The sequence below is a fragment of the Epinephelus lanceolatus genome, chromosome 2, assembly GCF_041903045.1.
Source record: "Epinephelus lanceolatus isolate andai-2023 chromosome 2, ASM4190304v1, whole genome shotgun sequence".
Lineage (NCBI taxonomy): Eukaryota > Metazoa > Chordata > Actinopteri > Perciformes > Serranidae > Epinephelus > Epinephelus lanceolatus.
The window spans coordinates 617,653-636,770 of record NC_135735.1 but is presented as its reverse complement, the minus strand read 5'-3'; the positions used below and the strand labels follow the sequence as shown (position 1 = coordinate 636,770).

The 19,118-nt window shown below is 42.8% G+C and overlaps 1 protein-coding gene across 2 annotated transcripts in view; it reads right to left on the bottom strand.

Annotated features, from left to right (window-relative positions):
* hsd11b2 (hydroxysteroid (11-beta) dehydrogenase 2) overlaps positions 1 to 4,964 on the bottom strand; it is a 31,888-nt gene extending 26,924 nt beyond the window's left edge. For both annotated transcript variants that reach the window (XM_033620121.2, XM_078172966.1), the window contains exon 1: positions 4,433 to 4,964. In XM_033620121.2, coding sequence (XP_033476012.1) covers positions 4,433 to 4,715 — 283 coding nt within the window. In that variant the 5' untranslated portion in view covers positions 4,716 to 4,964. The remainder of the gene's footprint in view (positions 1 to 4,432) is intronic.
* Between the last annotated feature and the right edge of the window lie 14,154 nt (positions 4,965 to 19,118).

Sequence of the window (19,118 nt, the reverse complement as noted above, 5' to 3'; positions counted from 1 at the left end):
TTGTCTATGTTGTCTCTGCTGTCTCTGTTGTCTCTGCTGTTTCTGCTGTCCCTGCAATCTCTGTTGCCTCTGCTGTCTCTGTCGTCTCTGCTGTCTCTGCCGTCTCTGTTGTCTCTGCTGTCTCTGCCGTCTCTGCCGTCTCTGCTGTCTCTGCCATGTCTGCTGTCTCTGTCGTCTCTGTTGTCTCTGTCGTCTCTGTTGTCTCTGCTGTCTCTGCCATGTCTGCTGTCTCTGCTGTCTCTGTTGTCTCTGCTGTTTCTGTTGTCTCTGTTGTCTCTGCTGTCTCTGGAGCAGGTCCAGATGACGTCAGGACGCTCTCACTGCTGCAGGAACACAAACCCCTCAGGACATCATCAGTCCCACTGAGGACAGGATCACTGAGGACAGGATTAGGTCCACTACAGCTCACAAATCTTGATGAGTGAGTCAGTGTTTGTGATGAATGGATTAAACTTGATATACCGCAGCTTGTTTCACCTGTGATTTATAAAATGATGACATCACAGACATTGAGTTTAAACTAACATTTTGACACACGCACGCACGCATGCACACACACACACACACACACACACACACAGAACCCTGATTTTAACAATACTTTAACTTTATTATAAAATTACTTTTAAAAACTTAAATCTAACAGGATTTTGTTCAACTTTTTTACTACAGTACTTTTAAAAAAAACTTTATTATAAATTACTTATTATTATTAAACTATATACATTTGTTTTGATTTTATACAGTATCTAAAATACCCACAAAACATTGTCATAACAGTACTTTAACTTTATTATAACAGTACTTTATTATGAGAGTACTTTATTTAACTTTATCATAACAGTACTTTATTTAACTTGATTACAACAGTACTTTATTTAACTTGATTATAACAGTACTTTATTTAACTTGATTACAACAGTACTTTATTTAACTTTATTACAAGAGTACTTTATTTAACTTTATCATAACAGTACTTTATTTAACTTGATTACAACAGTACTTTATTTAACTTGATTATAACAGTACTTTATTTAACTTGATTACAACAGTACTTTATTTAACTTCATCATAACAGTACTTTATTTAACTTGATTATAACAGTGCTTTATTTAACTTTATTACAACAGTACTTTATTTAACTTTATCATAACAGTACTTTATTTAACTTGATTATAACAGTGCTTTATTTAACTTGATTACAACAGTACTTTATTTAACTTGATTATAACAGTGCTTTATTTAACTTGATTACAACAGTACTTTATTTAACTTGATTATAACAGTACTTTATTTAACTTGATTACAACAGTACTTTATTTAACTTTATCATAACAGTACTTCATTTAACTTGATTATAACAGTGCTTTATTTAACTTGATCATAACAGTACTTTATTTAACTTGATTACAACAGTACTTTATTTGACTTTATTATAACAGTACTTTATTTAACTTTATCATAACAGTACTTTATTTAACTTAATTATAACAGTACTTTATTTAACTTGATTACAACAGTACCTTATTTAACTTGATTATAACAGTACTTTATTTAACTTGATTACATCAGTGCTTTATTTAACTTAATTATAACAGTACTTTATTTAACTTGATTACAACAGTACTTTATTTAACTTGATTACAACAGTACTTTATTTAACTTTATTATGACAGTACTTTATTTAACTTTGTTATAACAGTGCTTTATTTAACTTGATTACAACAATACTTTATTTAACTTGATTATAACAGTACTTTATTTAACTTGATTACAACAGTACTTTATTTAACTTTATTATAACAATGTTTTATTTAACTTGATCATAACAGTACTTAATTTAACTTGATTATAACAGTACTTTATTTAACTTGATTATAACAGTGCTTTATTTAACTTGATCATAACAGTACTTAATTTAACTTGATTATAACAGTACTTTATTTGACTTGATTACAACAGTACTTTATTTAACTTGATTATAACAGTGCTTTATCTGACTTGATTACAACAGTACTTTATTTAAATTGATTACAACAGTACTTTATTTAACTTTATTATAACAGTACTTTATTTAACTTGATCATAACCGTACTTTATTTAACTTGATTATAACAGTACTTTATTTAAATTGATTACAACAGTACTTTAACTTGATTATAACAGTACTTTATTTAACTTTATCATAACAGTACTTTATTTAAATGTATTATAACAGTACTTTATTTAATTTGATTACAACAGTACTTTATTTAACTTTATTACAACAGTACTTTGTTAAACTTTATCATAATGATATTTTCTTTAACTTTTTTACAACAAGACAAAAAAACTTTATTATGACAGTACTTTAACTTCATTATAAAATTACTCTTTAAAACTTTATTTTATCATTATTGTGTTTAACTTTTTTTATAACAATACTATTATATTATAACTGTGCTTCTTAAAACTTTGAGATAACAGTACTTCATTTAACTTTATTATGACATTACTTTGTTGTAAACTTTATTATAAAAGTATTTTGTTCCACCTTTTTTACAGTTATACTTTTAAGAAACTTTACAGTATATTATTTAACTTCATTTTAACACTACTTTAACATTATTATAGGGTTACTTTTAAAAGTTTATTATAACAGTACTTTATTTAACTTTATAATAAGTTTATTGAACTTTTTTAGAACAGTACTATTTAAAACTTTATTAATAACAGCATTGTAAAACACTTAGTAGAAGATCACTTTAACTTTATTGTAGTAGTAGTACTTTTAAAAACTTAATTATAAGTGTATTTGTTAAACTTAATTGTGACAGTACTTTTTTAACTTGATCACAATAAAAACCTCACTGTGACAGTACTTAAATTTATTGTAACTTAATTTTATAGTTTTGCATTTCAGTAGTCTACAGCAGTTTAGAGGGGAGTTTAATGCTATTATTAAAATCTGAGTAAAAAAGCCTTGAATAAAAAAACAGCCTAAATGAAGCCGTGTGTGTCGTGAGTGAGGCGTTACGTGATGTTTATCCAGGAGCTGAAGACGTGTGATGTCACAGCAGCTTGACTGATTCAACAGCGTCCAGCAGGAGAACAGATGGTGTTGGATGGTGTGATTCAGTCGAAGAAGAAAAGAGTCCCGTTTTCTTCTGTGCTCAACAAACTCTGATGACTTCACGCAGCTAATGTGCCGTGAAACCACTCGACTAAACGCCGACACGTCCTGCAGCTGTGAGAAGGAAAAACTGAGACGGATTCATGTGGATGTTTCTCTGCATGTAAAGAGTTTATTCTGTCTGTGTGAAAATGTGTTCACTGGATTCTTTCATTTCATGGTTCATGTTAACACTCACATGTGTGAGCATGAGGCAGTGATACATACTTCATTCATTCATTCATTCATTCATTCATTCCTCACTCAGTCATCACTCAGCAGTGTCAGTTTAAAGCTTCTTTTGTTTGGCAGCGTCAGAGTTTGAGGCTGGGGCTATTTCCTGGAAACAGGAACACACTGGGTCAGTACTGGTCCCAAACCATCATCGGCGTTATGAACACATTAATCTGCAGCTCTGATTATCTCATTAACACACACACACACACACACACAGAGTGCCCGGCCAGCTGGCCCCGGGGCCACAATAACATGATTAGGACTGAATGGAGGCTGCGTGCACACACACACACACACACACACACACACACAGATCTATAAACTAATCAGCGTTGTTATCAGACTCGTTTCCACGGCGCTCTGATAACATAAAGTGAAGCAGTAACCAGTGAAAACACACACACACACACACACACACACACACACACGCAAACACACACTGAGTTTTATTGTGCAGGGAACACCCCCCCCCCCCCCCCCCCAACAGTTCATAAAGTTTATTCGCCGTGACACACACTCCTCACACACTCTGTGCTGTACAGTGGGTTCAGCAGCGCCGCGACCTCGTCATTTAAAAACTAAACATCACAAACTTTTAACCCGTTTACGTCCAGTTTCCCTCCGAGTCGAGCCGAGCAGACATTTTTGAGGCATCATATTTATAATTCACATTTCTGAAGTTTAAAGTTTGAACAGCACAAAGTTGAATTAACCCTATGATGCCTGTCAGTCTCTGCTGTGACTTGTTTTCTCACAGAAGCTGCTAAAGTTTCACCAAAGATAAAATCAACTTTACTTTGAGGCGTCACACTGACAGGAAGTTCAGAACAAAAGCCACAACATGTGGAAACCTTGTATCTCCATTTCTGCTGGTTTTCAGATCAGCTGAAGGATTTTAACGTTGGTGTTGGACTCAAGACGCCAAACATGAAACCACACAAGCTTCACACCCAACACCAGCTCAAAGATCTGCTACCAAGAACAAATTCTAACACATCAGCTGTTCCACACACACCTGACAGAGTGGGAGGAGCCTGGTCTTACCTGTGATGAGGACGGCCTTGCCGTGGGTGGGCAGGATGGCGGGCGGCGGGCCGGTCCTGGTGCTGGAGTACAGGTAGCAGGCGAGGCCGAGCACTGCCAGCAGCAACACCGCCGGCAGGCACAGTGCCCACAGGCGCTCCACCAGCACAGTGGCCCCCAGCCACGCTACCAGAGGGGGGGCGGCGCTCAGGTGGGACGCCAAGATCTTCTTCATGACCCCGCCGACCACCACGGTCAGAACGCCCAGGTAAATCCAGAAGGGAAGAGTGTAGTCATCCATCATCAGGGGAGAGGCAGAGGAGACACCTGAGTTACCTGTCTGTCCTTCTGTCCTTCTGTCTGTCCTTCTGTCTGTCCTGTCTGTCCTGTCTTCACAGCTGAAACAAGCCAGTCCACTCTGAGCTGTCTGTCTCTTTTCCTTCCTTCAGTGTGTCCCTTTGTGTCTCAGTGTGTCCCTGTGTGTCTCAGTGTGTCTCTCGGCTGCTCTCCCTCTCTGCTGAACACACTCCCTCTGTGAGTCGGTGCAGAACTCGTCCTCTCCGTCTCTCTCAGTGTATATATAGAGGAGAGCTGCAGGGGGAGGAGGGACTACAGGCTGCAGCCCTGCATCTAATCTGCACACACACACACACACACACACACACACACACACACAATAGTCCTGATTATTGATCTTTCATTATCAGAGTTACTGAGGGACTGTTCTTTACTTATCAGAGTGGAGGGGGGGGGGGGGTGCTGAGTTCCATGATCCCCCCCCCCCCCCCCCCCCTCCATAAATCACTTATTAGATTTAAAAACTTGTGAAAAAGTTTTTAAACTCAGATTTGATTCAGAAGTGTTTGTTGCTCATGATGCGTCCAAGGACCGTTGGGAAATTGAAGATCCATTGATAATTTCTGTTTTTACAGGTCATGATAAACGGTGTCATTTTGGCAGTTTTTAAATGTATTGCCAAAACATTCTTCTATAAAAAAAAAGGCAAAAATTATCGACAAAATTACAGAGTTGCCAAAATTTGGAAGAAATGTTTTCTTTCAAATTGCCTGAATTTATCACAACAATTTAGAAAATTGAAAATATTTTGAGGGCAAATTCGCCAAAAGTTGGAGCGCATTTTTTTCCCTGTTAAAGGGTTTTTTTTGGGAAGTTTTTCCTGATCAGCTGTGAGGGTCATAAGGACAGAGGGATGTCGTATGCTGTAAAGCCCTGTGAGGCAAATTGTGATTTGTGATATTGGGCTTTATAAATAAAATTGATTGATTGATTGATGTTTTCTCTAAAAAATGTACTGCCAAAATTGATCACTACCATTTGGAAACTTGCCAAAATGTGGACGCCATGTTGTCTTTAAAGATCGTTGGCAAAATAAATACATGTGTAAGCCCCGCCCCTTAGCCACAGTGTGCAGTGTGTGAAACACGTCAGCTGATCTGAGTGGAGATACGAGGTTTTCACTGATGGCTGTATGGACTTTAAAGAGTTAAACAGAGTTCGTCCTGATCAAACCTCACATAAACAAAGGAAAAAACCTCATATCTCCAGACCATCAGCAGCGTGGTGTCTGAAACCTCGTATCTCTAGGACCTCAGAGGACGCAGGAATTGTCTATGTTGTGTTCAGGTGCATCTCCTGTTTATCTGATGTTACACTGAATGTTCCGACTCGTGTTCTCTGGGATGTTTCCTGAAGTGTTCCAGTAATGTGAGTCTGGCTCCGCTTCTCAGCAGCCTGACTCCACCCGCACAGGAAGTCAAGAGGACGACAGAAAGACCTGTTGGTGTTTGTGGAGTCAACTCAGGCTGCAACTTCCAGAAAGTCTCAGAGAGACTCAGCAGGTTCAGAGTTTCCACAGACATGCTCCGTCCTCTGTTTGTTTGTTTGTTTGTTTGTCTGCAGGATCACTGAAAATCTTCCCGCCTGATCTTCATGAGAGGAGGAGGAGGAGGACACAAGTCGAAGAAGACTGAATGTCTTCTGACTGTGGAATGAATCTGAGTCACAGCACATGAATTGTTTTTCACTTCCTTTCATTAACATTTTGATCATGTGACCTGATGAGCGTCTGAATGTGACCCAACACTAAAACTCTCCTGATGATGTCACTCATCACCATACAGGCAGGTTTCCTGTTTGCACGCAGCAGCAGCAGCAGCAGCAGAGGGTCAAAAACTCCTTCATGTGTCCACAGCACAAGTTGACATCATAAAGTTCGACAAACCACAGATTTGTTACATTTGTTTGTTATTGTGTCACAGACACGACAAAACTTTTCGTTTCAGGACGCTGTGTTAATGTATGAAAACACCTGGTCATGGCTCACAACGCCTGTTTTTGGTGACACAGTGATGTCTCGATGAAGCACAGCTGGTTTCATGGCGCCATCCCTGCTGGATAAACAGCAACTGGTCGCTTCAAAACACCAACGACTGGTTCCTGAACAGCTGCTGGAAACACAGCGATGGGAGGAGTCACATCATCCACCTTCACATCCACCTGCAGAGGACAGTCAGCTCAGATACTACGTCACTGCAGAAACGCTGATATGAACATGATGTAGCCACAGTTTCCTCTGGTGACGGAGCTGAGTGACGTCTGGTCAAGGAAAATATGTTTCATCCAAGATGGCGGCGCAGCCTCAGCGATGTGCCGTCTGAATCTCCTCAGGTGATGTCAGAGTGAGACAATGAACACGTGGAGATGTTTTATTAAAGTTAGTTGAATCCAACAGGAAACAGACGAATCTGAGAGAGAAAAGAAAACAAACATATTTTGAAAAGTGACCAATCAGCTGTCAGTGAGTCGTGGATTATTTCTGCTCCGGCGTCATGTTGGGAAATAAAACTCTGAGTGTTTGATTCTGTGGGTCATCACGGTGCAGCGGCGCAACCCTTTGACTTTGACGATGAGGATCAGGTCAGCAGCGCACAGTGAGCGCCATCAACCTGTCTGACACGATTACCTGCTGCTGTGAAAGCACCTGCTGAGCTGCTCTAACCCCTTTCTCTTAATCTGAGCAGTGTTGGACACACATCGTGTCCCACGGTCAGAGCAGCCCGTCCTCACGTGTCCCAGAGCAGCTTTAGCGATCACACAGTGACCCCAGGTCTCCACCGGATGTCCCACAACCTGCAGATTAAAGACAAGAGACACCACGGGAACTGGACGGTCACATATTAGACGGCACGCAGAGGGAGGAGGACACACACACACACACACACACACACACACACAAGGCCGACGGTCACCTTGTGGAGTAAACACATCAAACACACACAGCAGGAGGCCAAACAACAGCACTCAACTGGAAACGTTCACAATGTGACAACATACAGTTTTTGTGTCCAGGAAACACACAGGAGATTTATTTATCAATCATTACAGACAGCAAACGGTCACACAGGAAGGTTTTTAAACTTTAACCTGCTCAGACTCAAAGATTTTGTTTGGTTTGAATTTTTAATTTCTCTGAGCTATTTGGGATCAATATGACCTGATGAGTCTAAAACACTCAAGACTGTTTTTAAACAGGAAGTAGTTTTTGAACAAAGAAAGATGTCATCGTATGAGGACAGTGGGTTTATTGGTAATCGTCACAAGTATGTAAGAAAGTATACAACTTTTTTAATGACTGGACATCGATGTGCAAAAACCAAATTACAAGCAAAGTAACAAATCCAAAAGTCTGTGATTTGTTTATTTAGTAACTAAAGGAGACAATAATAAAGTCCCAGTGTCCACAGACGAGTCCTTCTGAATTAACAGCGTCTTATCTTGTTACTGTTGCTAACATTAGTCACATGTCGTCATATCAAACTACAAACATTACTAATCATATATTAACCATAACATCTGATCTGGTTTTGGACCATGTCCACTTTCATGTCAGGATCAGCTGCAGACTGACTTGGCAGAGATGGCTGTCATCTTGTTTTTAAATGGATTAGAGTATTGTGTTTTTGCTCCCACTAGATGGAACAAAAAACTGTCCACGGACGAGGACAACAGGTCTGAGTGCAGCAGAACAGAAGAGACCTAAAATGTGATGTCCTCATGTGAGGACTCAGGGTCTCAGGAGGTCACAGTTAAACTGTTTGGGAAACAGGCTCATTGGCTTACTGGTGACGAGTTGAGGAGAAGATCGATGCTCTGAAACTCTGAGCTGATAAAGAACCAGGTGGAGGAGTGCGATGTTGTTTTTATACTTCAGCTTTTGTCCAGAAAAAACATGTTCATCAGCTTCAGAGGAGCCAGGCTAGCTGTTTCCCCCTGCCTCCAGTCTTCATGCTAAGCTAAGCTAGCTGTTTCCCCCTGCCTCCAGTCTTCATGCTAAGCTAAGCTAGCTGTTTCCCCCTGCCTCCAGTCTTCATGCTAAGCTAAGCTAGCTGTTTTCCCCTGCCTCCAGTCTTCATGCTAAGCTAAGCTAGCTGTTTCCCCCTGCCTCCAGTCTTCATGCTAAGCTAAGCTAGCTGTTTTCCCCTGCCTCCAGTCTTCATGCTAAGCTAAGCTAGCTGTTTCCCCCTGCCTCCAGTCTTCATGCTAAGCTAAGCTAGCTGCTTCCCCCTGCTTTCAGTCTTCATGCTAAGCTAAGCTAGCTGCTTCCCCCTGCTTTCAGTCTTCATGCTAAGCTAAGCTAGCTGCTTCCCCCTGCTTTCAGTCTTCATGCTAAGCTAAGCTAGCTGCTTCCCCCTGCTTTCAGTCTTTATGCTAAGCTAAGCTAGCTGCTTCCCCCTGCTTTCAGTCTTTATGCTACGCTAAGCTAGCTGCTTCCCCCTGCTTTCAGTCTTTATGCTAAGCTAAGCTAACCAGCTGCTCTACAGACATGAGAGTGAAAACAGTGAAGAGGATCAACCTGAATGTTTGTCGCAGCCTGAGGAGGAACACAGGAGGAAACAGTGTCTTTGTTAGGGACTATTTTTCTATTTTTAGTGGTGGATTAATCCACATTTGGTGCTGTGGTGTGTATTTGTGGCAGCAGGACGATGTGTGTGAGTGTGTGAGTGTTTGTGTGTGTGTGTGTGGGGGGGGGGGGGGGGGGGGGGGGGAGGGGGGGGGCGTTCTTAGGGAAAGACTCCATTGATGAGATCAGGACGTTCTGTGACAATAAAGTAACTTGTCTTATCTGATGTCCTCACATGTCAGCTGGGACTGAACCACGTCTTGTGTTTGACCTGCGGCGTCTTTCAGACGTCATTCTTCAAGGTGGAGCTCACTTCAGGTCAGAGACTCGACCTCTGTGAGAAGTGAAATCTGATTCAGATGAAATTCAAAGAGGAGACAGAACCAGGTGGATCAGAGACGAGCCGCAGACGTCTTCAGACTGCTGAAAGTGTCCCAGTGGACACACAGCACAGACGTCCAGCTGACTGAGAGAACAGGAGGACAAACGTGTGTGAGGACACACTTGAGACATGGACATGTGGATGTTTGGATGTGAATCACTTTACTGTCTTTAAGGGGTTATTTTACTCTTAAATTTCCCCTTAAGTTCCATTAAACTGATTAAGAACGTCTCCTGTCCTCTTTGTGTCCGTCCACACCTCAGCTGCTTCACCTTTATGTTTCTGTCAGATGTAGACGTGTCTGTTAAATAAAGTTGATGTTTGAACAACAGGCCTCACATCTTCCTCAGAGTGTAATTAGATAAGAATCTGCTGTTATGTAAGGACGCTCCGTCCTGCCAGCGTGTCTCTGTCCTCCTCAGGACCGACTCATCCCACCTTCTCTGGTCTGAGTGCAGCCCGTTGTGCCAACATGCCTCAGGCTCGCTGTGATTAAAAGCAGCCTATTACAGCGTGACGTCTGTGAGCCAGGAGCGAGCTGGCAGTGGCAGAAAGCATCACGCTTTCAGTCAGCCGCAGTGCGCCGCTCCAAGAATCCAACGAGCTGTTTCATAAATGAGACTGAGCGCAGACTGAGACGTGATTGGCTGCTGCAGAGCTGACACAGAAACACCACCTGACACGGACTGGAGAGGCCACACCTCCTCCACTGCTGCTGCTGCTGCAGGTGGAGGAGAAGGATCCACCATTCTGCAACATGTGGAGTTTCTGCTGGAATATCGGCAGGTACACATTTGACTAAAGCTGGGAGAGAAAGAAATCTGGCAAAGGAAAAAACAAAATCAGAGTCAGTATTTAAATATCCCCCCCTCCTCCTGCAGCTCCTCCCTCTCTGTCCTAAGCCCCTCCCAACAGATGACACACTTATTCCTGTCTTAATTCATTCTCTCAGCTTCTTCTCACCTCGCCGTCTCTACGTTTATCAGACCGCAGATGAGACAAGAATTAGCTGCTAACGCTCCCTCCGGCTCACTCCCCGCCGCTGTCGACTGCTTCACCAAGAGGAGAGGTGGCAGCAGCTGTGAAGACGGACCTGTGGTCAGCAGCTGTAGCAGCTCAGACCTTCCAAAACAACACGTACTCACTGTGACCTCGTCACATGTCCATGTTTGGTCATGGACTTTCCACGTCCACATATGACGTCCAAGGTACCCTGGGTGTGTTGGTTGTTGACGTTCTGGGACGCCGTGTCAACTTCAGCCTGTTACATGCATTGTCTGTTTTCAAAATACACTTCTGTTTTCACAGGAAATGTACAGTTTGCATACAGTCTCTTTCAAAATAAAAGTCTTTCCCCCTGATGCCACCAGGGGCTGTTGAGCAATAACCACAACCAGCCATTTAACATGCCAACATTAAAGGACTTCTTTTTCGTTGGTGTCTGACACTGGAAGTCACTGACAAAGCGCCGGTTTTCCAAGACTTAGGAGTGAGACCAGGTTGCCCAGCACCGGGTGTCACAGTAAGCTGGTGTCCAGCAGCAGCGTCAGGTCTAACCTGTGTAACAGCAGCAACAGAAAGTTTGCTGATCTGGTGGGGAGGCGGGGCTGTCTGGTCCCTCAGAGCTGGGGTTTGATTTGACTGGAGGTCAGTCTCTGGAGCTGCTACCTGCTCTCCTCCCAGCGAGGTGGTCTGTGGCGGCAGAGAGTGAGGCGGAGGACACAATAGGATTGGAGGCTCTAGCTAACGTTAGCTACATAAACATACCTCATGTCATACATAGCTAACACTGTACTTTCTACTGTGAAAAACACATCCTCAAACTTCTGGTCTGAAACACCGTCTGTAACCAACAGTACAACAACGTGAAGCTCCAGGAAATAGACCCCACCAAAGGTGAGCCCTCCTTGGGTTGGCTGTAGCTCTCGGATCAAGTTAGCAGAAGGTTAAACTAATAGCAACATTTTCTCTCCATCTCTGAAACTCTTCACTGATACTGACGTGTTTAATTCAGTTTATTGTCAGACTCTGTTTGATCAGTGCGTCTTCCTGTTTTGGGGACGCTCTACAGTGTAGACAGATGTTGTCACTGCTGGAACTTTCTCTGCCTCAATTAAATCACCTTTCACCATCTTCGTATGATATCCTACGAATCTGTGCCCCATGAATGACGTCACGTCCTTAACGCACAGTTACATGATTACTGTAAAGTTACACCTTCGTGTATGTGGGAGATTGATTGAAGAGACTGGACAAGATTCACATTTACGCTTTTACTGTTTGTACTGTAATTTGTTGACAGACCATGTCATTGCGACACAGAAAGGAAAAGACAGCACTGCAGAGCACAAAGAAAAAAACAAAAAAACAAAATAGAAATGTGAACATACTGTAGGACAATCTCCATGGGGAAAACTGTATACATGCAGTGCTGTAGGAATTACAGTGCAGTCTATACACCTCCTGACGTTCCTGTCTGTTGGGCCACAAATTCTCATCCACATCACAACAAATATCTTCTCTTGCGATGCAGCGTGGAAAGAATCTTTTAGAGTGTCTTATCCAGCCTCTGCCGGCATCTGCTGTGATGTCATCACACGCTGCATCCATGGCAGCCAGAAGGGTCATCTGTGTATGTGGCTGGCGGTCATATACTTTCCATCTCCGTGCTGAGAAACATTCCTCAGTGGGGTTAAGGAATGGGGAGTAGGGTGAGAGGAACTCCATCAGCATCCTGTTGTGGGTCGCAACCATTGCCTGATGATGTTGGAGCGATGGAAACTGACATTGTCCCAAACTATCACGTACTTTGGCAAGTCATCTCCAATCTGACCCCTCTCTTGTTCAGGGATGAGATCCCTGTAGAGAGTGTCTCAGAAGGTGACAAGACGCTCTGTATTGTACGGCCCAATAATGGGAATATGCGTTAGCACACCATTCTCAGAGATAGCAGCACCCATGCTATGTTCCCGCCCCGTTGGCCTGGCACATCAACTGTAGCCCTGTGGCCGATGATATTTCGACCACGCCTTCTGCGTTCCGTTAGGTTGAAGCCAGCCTCATTCATGTCGATGAAGTTGTGCGGTGGTTCACTTGCCTCCAGTTCCATTATACGCTGTATCCAGAAGACACAACATTAGTTTTATGAATTACATGCATTTTCATTTTTGACAAGATACAGTTACATCAAATGTATACAGCACATATTGCATCTTCTTTTCTACAGCCACAGCAGATGTGTAAAGGTCACACTTACTGTACAGTATATCACTATACGATGTTGTACTGTTTACTGTGAGGTACAGTTACTGCATCCTCAAGGGTCCATTCTCAGACCACTTCTATTCAACATCTATATGCTACCCCTAGCCCAGATTATGGAACATCACAACATCTCCTATCATATGTATGCCGACAACACACACCTCTATATCTCAGTGTCATCACATGACTACAGTCCCTTACTCTCATTGAGTAACTGTATTCATCAAATCAATGACTGGATGTGCCAGAATTTTCTCCAGCTAAATCCAGAAAAGACAGAGGTATTAATTTTTGGCCCTAGAAATGAAAGGGCAAAGATCAGCGCTCACCTTGGCTCTATGTCATTGACAGCTACAAATCAAGCCAGAAATCTTGGTGTTATTATTGACTCAGACCTGAACTTCAACAGCCATTTAAAGTTTATTACTAAATCTGCCTATTACCACCTGAAAAATATAGCTAGAATTAAGGGGTTTCTGTCTAAACAAGACATGGAAAAACTTATTCATGCATTCATTTTTAGTAGGTTGGATTATTGCAATGGCTTATTTACAGGCCTTAACAAAAAATCAATCAGACAGCTGCAGCTGATTCAGAACGCGGCCGCCAGAGTCCTTACAAACACCAGGAAACTGGACCATATTACACCGGTCATTAAATCGCTACACTGACTTCCTGTGAGTCAAAGAATAGATTTTAAAATCTTACTGCTGGTCTACAAAGCCCTGAATGGTCTTGGACCAAAATACACGCTTGATCTACTGGTTCCCTACGAAGCATCCAGACCCCTTAGGTCATCTGGAACTGGTTTGTTGTGTGTTCCAAGAACAAGAACCAAGCAAGGTGAGGCAACATTCAGTTATTATGCTCCTCACCTGTGGAACTAACTTCCTGTAGATCTGAGGTCTGCTCAAACTGTCAGCTCCTTTAAATCAGGGCTAAAAACACTATTGTTTACTGAAGCGTACTCTTAGATTAAATACTTACCTGCTGTATTCTACTGCCCGTACTTTTTAACTACACACTGCTGATTTATGCCTTTTATTATTCTACTTCTTTTCTTATCCTGACTGTTCAATGTATTGAGCCTGTTTTTATTTTATGTTACTGTGTTTTATTATTATCACTATCATTCTCAATTTCTATTTCCCTTTTTAATTGACTGTTTTTATTGTTTTAAATTGTGTCTTGTTGCTATTAATGTCTCTGTAAAGCACTTTGAATTACCTTGTGTTGAATTGTGCTATACAAATAAACTTGCCTTGCCTCATACATGTTTTACCTGTAGGCCTACATACTGGTAGCAGCTCCTTCACTCTTTCACCATTTCTTTCAAATGGAACAGTGTACAGCTGCTTCATATTCATTTGGTGTCTTTTCAGCACCCTGTCAATGGTTGAGATGCTGACTGTTTGGATGTTTTCAAAGATGTTGCTGTCCTCTATAATGGCACTCTTTGTCTCCCTTAGTCTTATGGCATTGTCTTCTACAACCATGGTGCAAATAGCCTCCTCCTGCTCAGGACACCCTGTGAAGTTGTCTTGCAGTCCTATGTGGAAAAAATATAGTAATGCAAAACACAAAATTGAGTAAGATAAAATGTCACTGTATAAAGTATACTTACTGTATTTTGTAAAATGCAAGTGTAATACTGTAATATTGTATGAAGCATTACAGAAAGTATACAGTATTACAGTACAGTGCCTATTGTTAGATTACATACCTGTTCTGTCGACGAAAAGTCTGAATGATTGACGACACAGTTGTTCTCCCAACATTTGGCTGCACCCTTCGACCAGCCTCAGCCATTGTAAGCCCATGATTGAGAACTTGGTCTACAAGTGTGGCTCTTATCTCATAAGGAACGCGCATATGTCCTCGGCCTCTTCTGCCTCTTCCTCTGTTTTGCCTCCCAACTCCTCTGCCACACAGCCTCACTCCTCTTCCTCTTCTTCTTCTCTCTGGCTGTCCAATTCCTTGTCCTTCCATTGTCAGACATTGTAACATTGTGTTGTGCTCTGGCTATATATATACTTGCCAGCTGATGGTTCATGAGATGCACCTTTGAGCTATTTCAGAAAACTGGTTGATCATTGGTTGATCTAATGCTTCACATATTTCCCTTCATTAGAGAAAGTCAAGATTCACCTGGGAGCAATTTACCAATTCAGGACAGATTTAGAAAAAAAGTCTCATGGAAATGTACAGTATAGAAATATGCTTGACATATTATGACAACTTGTTCAACCATTTTGCACGTAAAGACTTATGCGATGAACTAATGCCTAAATGTTGTGGGGGTGAGACCCATTATAATACATTTTGATCAACATGACATAAACAACTGATAATGTAGGAAACAGCAGAGAATTGTACATACTCATTTGCATGGATGTACCAAAGCATTTGCAACTTGTTCAAAGAAATGAGAAACTGCTTTTTGGATGTGCACAAGTGACACAATGATGTGAAAATTGAAGAAGTAGTTTTGAGAATTTCAATTCTGATCTGAGAAAAGTACCAGCGCGACTGAGAAAAACTGTAAATATATTACATTTTTAGAGTAACAAACTCTGCTGTCGTGCAGGTCATACATATATTTTATGAGTTGAATAATGAAGCTGTACTCACACATGATGACAGTTACAAATGTAACCCGTGTTAGAAATGAGCCGCAGGTCATGCTGATGTTTCCTTAAACAATCCACACTAAGTGATGCATGTTTTTTTCAGGCATGTTTACTACATGAGGTAAAAACATCTTCTGATTTATCAAACTGTGCGTCTGTCTGTCTGTCTGTCTGTCTGTCTGTCAGGGTGCAGCTTCCTTTTTTAATCCCAAACTCAGGATTGTCACATTTAGAGTCCTGTCTGTTGGTACACAGTGGACATACAACACGTATGATGTGACACCTGAGCTGACAGGTGGAGAACACGTCCTGACAGCCATGTGGATTTTAGTTCCACAACAGAAACACATCTAAAAAAATTCCCAGGATCTTAATTTTTATGTCGTTGGTGCCAAACTGGTTTTCCAGCTGCGTTTCCTTTTCTTTTTTTCTTTTTTTCAGGCATGTTTACTACATGTCAGCGTGATGATGTCATGATGACAGCAGGAGAGACCTTGTGTGTTACATGAAGGCACCACTGACACAGTGAAGGCTGCGCTGTAGTGATAAACTTTATTTAAACACAAAGTGCTGCACATGGAAACACAGAAGATCACGAGTATTAAAATCATTACATCATTAAATGAAGTAAAATAAAACATTTGAAAAGAGCTGAAGCAGAGTGAGACAGACAGACAGACAGACAGACAGACAGAGAGACAATGAGACAGAGAGACAGAGAGACAGACAGACAGACAGACAGACAGAGAGACAGTGAGACAGACAGACAGACAGAGAGACAATGAGGCAGAGAGACAGACAGACAGACAGACAGAGAGACAATGAGGCAGAGAGACAGACAGACAGACAGACAGAGAGACAGTGAGACAGACAGACAGACAGATAGACAGAGAGACAATGAGGCAGAGAGACAGACAGAGAGACAGTGAGACAGTGAGACAGAGAGACAGACAGACAGACAGACAGAGACAGACAGTGAGACAGACAGACAGACAGACAGAGAGACAGACAGACAGAGAGACAGAGAGACAGACAGACAGCCAGACAGAGAGACAGAGAGACAGTGAGACAGAGAGACAGTGAGACAGACAGACAGACAGACAGACAGACAGACAGACAGTGAGACAGAGAGACAGACAGACAGTGAGACAGAGAGACAGACAGAGAGACAGACAGACAGACAGACAGACAGACAGTGTGTGAATCATCTCTCAGTATCAGATCTGGTCTCAGGAGGCCTCGGAGAGAAATGGAGCTAAAAGTGGTGAAAAATAAATTGACTGTTGTCTCTGTGTGTCTTCATGTGAGAGGACATGGACAGGACAGACAGGAAACACCCTGCTGTTGGTGGTGATGGTGATGGGGGGGGTGTGGAGACAAAGCGGTCTGAGCTGCTCGTCACGCAGGCCTCTGCTCCGGTCTACTTAGCAGGACTCAGTGAACAAAGAGCAGCAGATTGAGGTCAGTGTGTCACAGCTCAGGTCCTCACCAGCTGCTCTCCATGGAAACCAGTGGCTTTACTGGGAGAGCCTCCGACCTGTGGGAACACCTGTTGAGTCGCCGCTGAACGAAACGACGGGCTGGGACGGAGCGTGATGACCTTAAACGTCAGATTAAAGCTGAGCTGTGATGTGTAGGGTCGTCACTTTCAGATTTGTACGTACAAATGTTTCAGATTAATCAGACTGTTCCTGACTTGTTACAGCCCGATGAGACTCACCTGATTCGTCACAGCCCGATGAGACTCACCTGACTCGTCACGGCCCGATGAGACTCACCTGACTCGTCACGGCCCGATGAGACTCACCTGACTCGTCACAGCCCGATGAGACTCACCTGACTCATCACAGCCCGATGAGACTCACCTGACTCGTTACAGCCTGATGCGACTCGCCTGACTCGTCACAGCCTGATGACACTCGCCTGACTTGTCACAGCCTGATGAGACTCGCCTGACTCGTGACAGCCTGATGACACTCGCCTGACTCATCACAGCCTGATGAGACTCGCCTGACTTGTCACAGCCTGATGAGACTCATCTGACTCGTCAGTGCCTGATGAGACTCACCTGACTCGTCACAGCCTGATGAGACTCACCTGACTCGTCACAGCCTGATGAGACTCACCTGACTCGTTACAGCCTGATGTGATTCACCTGACTCGTTACAGCCTGATGAGACTCACCTGACTCATCAGTGCCTGATGAGACTCACCTGACTCGTCACAGCCTGATGAGACTCACCTGACTCGTTACGGCCCGATGAGACTCACCTGACTCGTCACAGCCCGATGAGACTCACCTGACTTGTTACAGCCCGAAGAGACTCACCTGACTTGTCAGTGCCTGATGAGACTCACCTGACTCGTCACAGCCTGATGAGACTCACCTGACTCGTTCCAGCCCGATGTGATTCACCTGACTCGTTACAGCCTGATGAGACTCACCTGACTCATCAGTGCCTGATGAGACTCACCTGACTCGTCACAGCCTGATGAGACTCACCTGACTCGTTACAGCCCGATGAGACTCGCCTGACTCGTTACAGCCCGATGAGACTCGCCTGACTTGTTACAGCTTAACTCAGATTCTGTCATCACTAGAGCATGTGTTATAAAAACAGATGGCGGTCAGAAAGGTCACAGTGACCTTTAAGGTGTGTCGACTGATTCACTGAGTAGCATGTTGTTGTTAGTGGCTAACTACTTTAACCCTTTACTCCTTCAGTCTGACAGAGCCCAAAAATGTCAGTAAAGATGAACAACGCTCTCTGAAATCCAAAATCTAGAGTCATCAGGTCTTACGTGGAGCTGCTCCGTAGACACTGACTGGTGACAGATGTTCTGTAGTCGACACTGAGAACAGTCAGGAGAATGTTCTGACTGTATGGGAACATATTCGGTTTCAGACCTGAGAACTCTACGGCAGAATAAAGAACAAACTAAATCAGTCTCTTGTTCAACAACTACAGTGCAACTCCACACTTTATACCCTGTGATGTCACAGGTTTGAGACTTCCTCCTCTGGTTCGTGTCTCTGACAGAGAGCAGCTCATGTTCACTGACACTGACTGAACTGTCCTAGAACATGGAAACAACCAACACTTCTCACCCCATCGTCAATCTGTACGTAGACTTTCACAGCTACATATTACATGCTGTGATTCTCCTGCATCTACTGCACAGTGTGGGATGCTGCAGCCAACGCCGACAGAAGCATGTGTTGGGTTTGTGGCGGTGACGTTAAGTCGTGTGACCGTGGCGTAGTTCGTTTACGGCCTGGTTGTGGCGGTGACGTTAAGTCGTGTGACCGTGGCGTAGTTCGTTTACGGCCTGGTTGTGGCGGTGACGTTAAGTCGTGTGACCGTGGTGTACAGTTTGTTTATGGCTGAGGACCCTGAGAAGCCAACGAAAGAGTGTCTCAGCCTGTGTGACTCTAAATATTGTGTGTGATGTTAAAGCTGATCATTGATTCATTTAACTAAAGTGTGTGAAGGATCAGACAGAGAATCA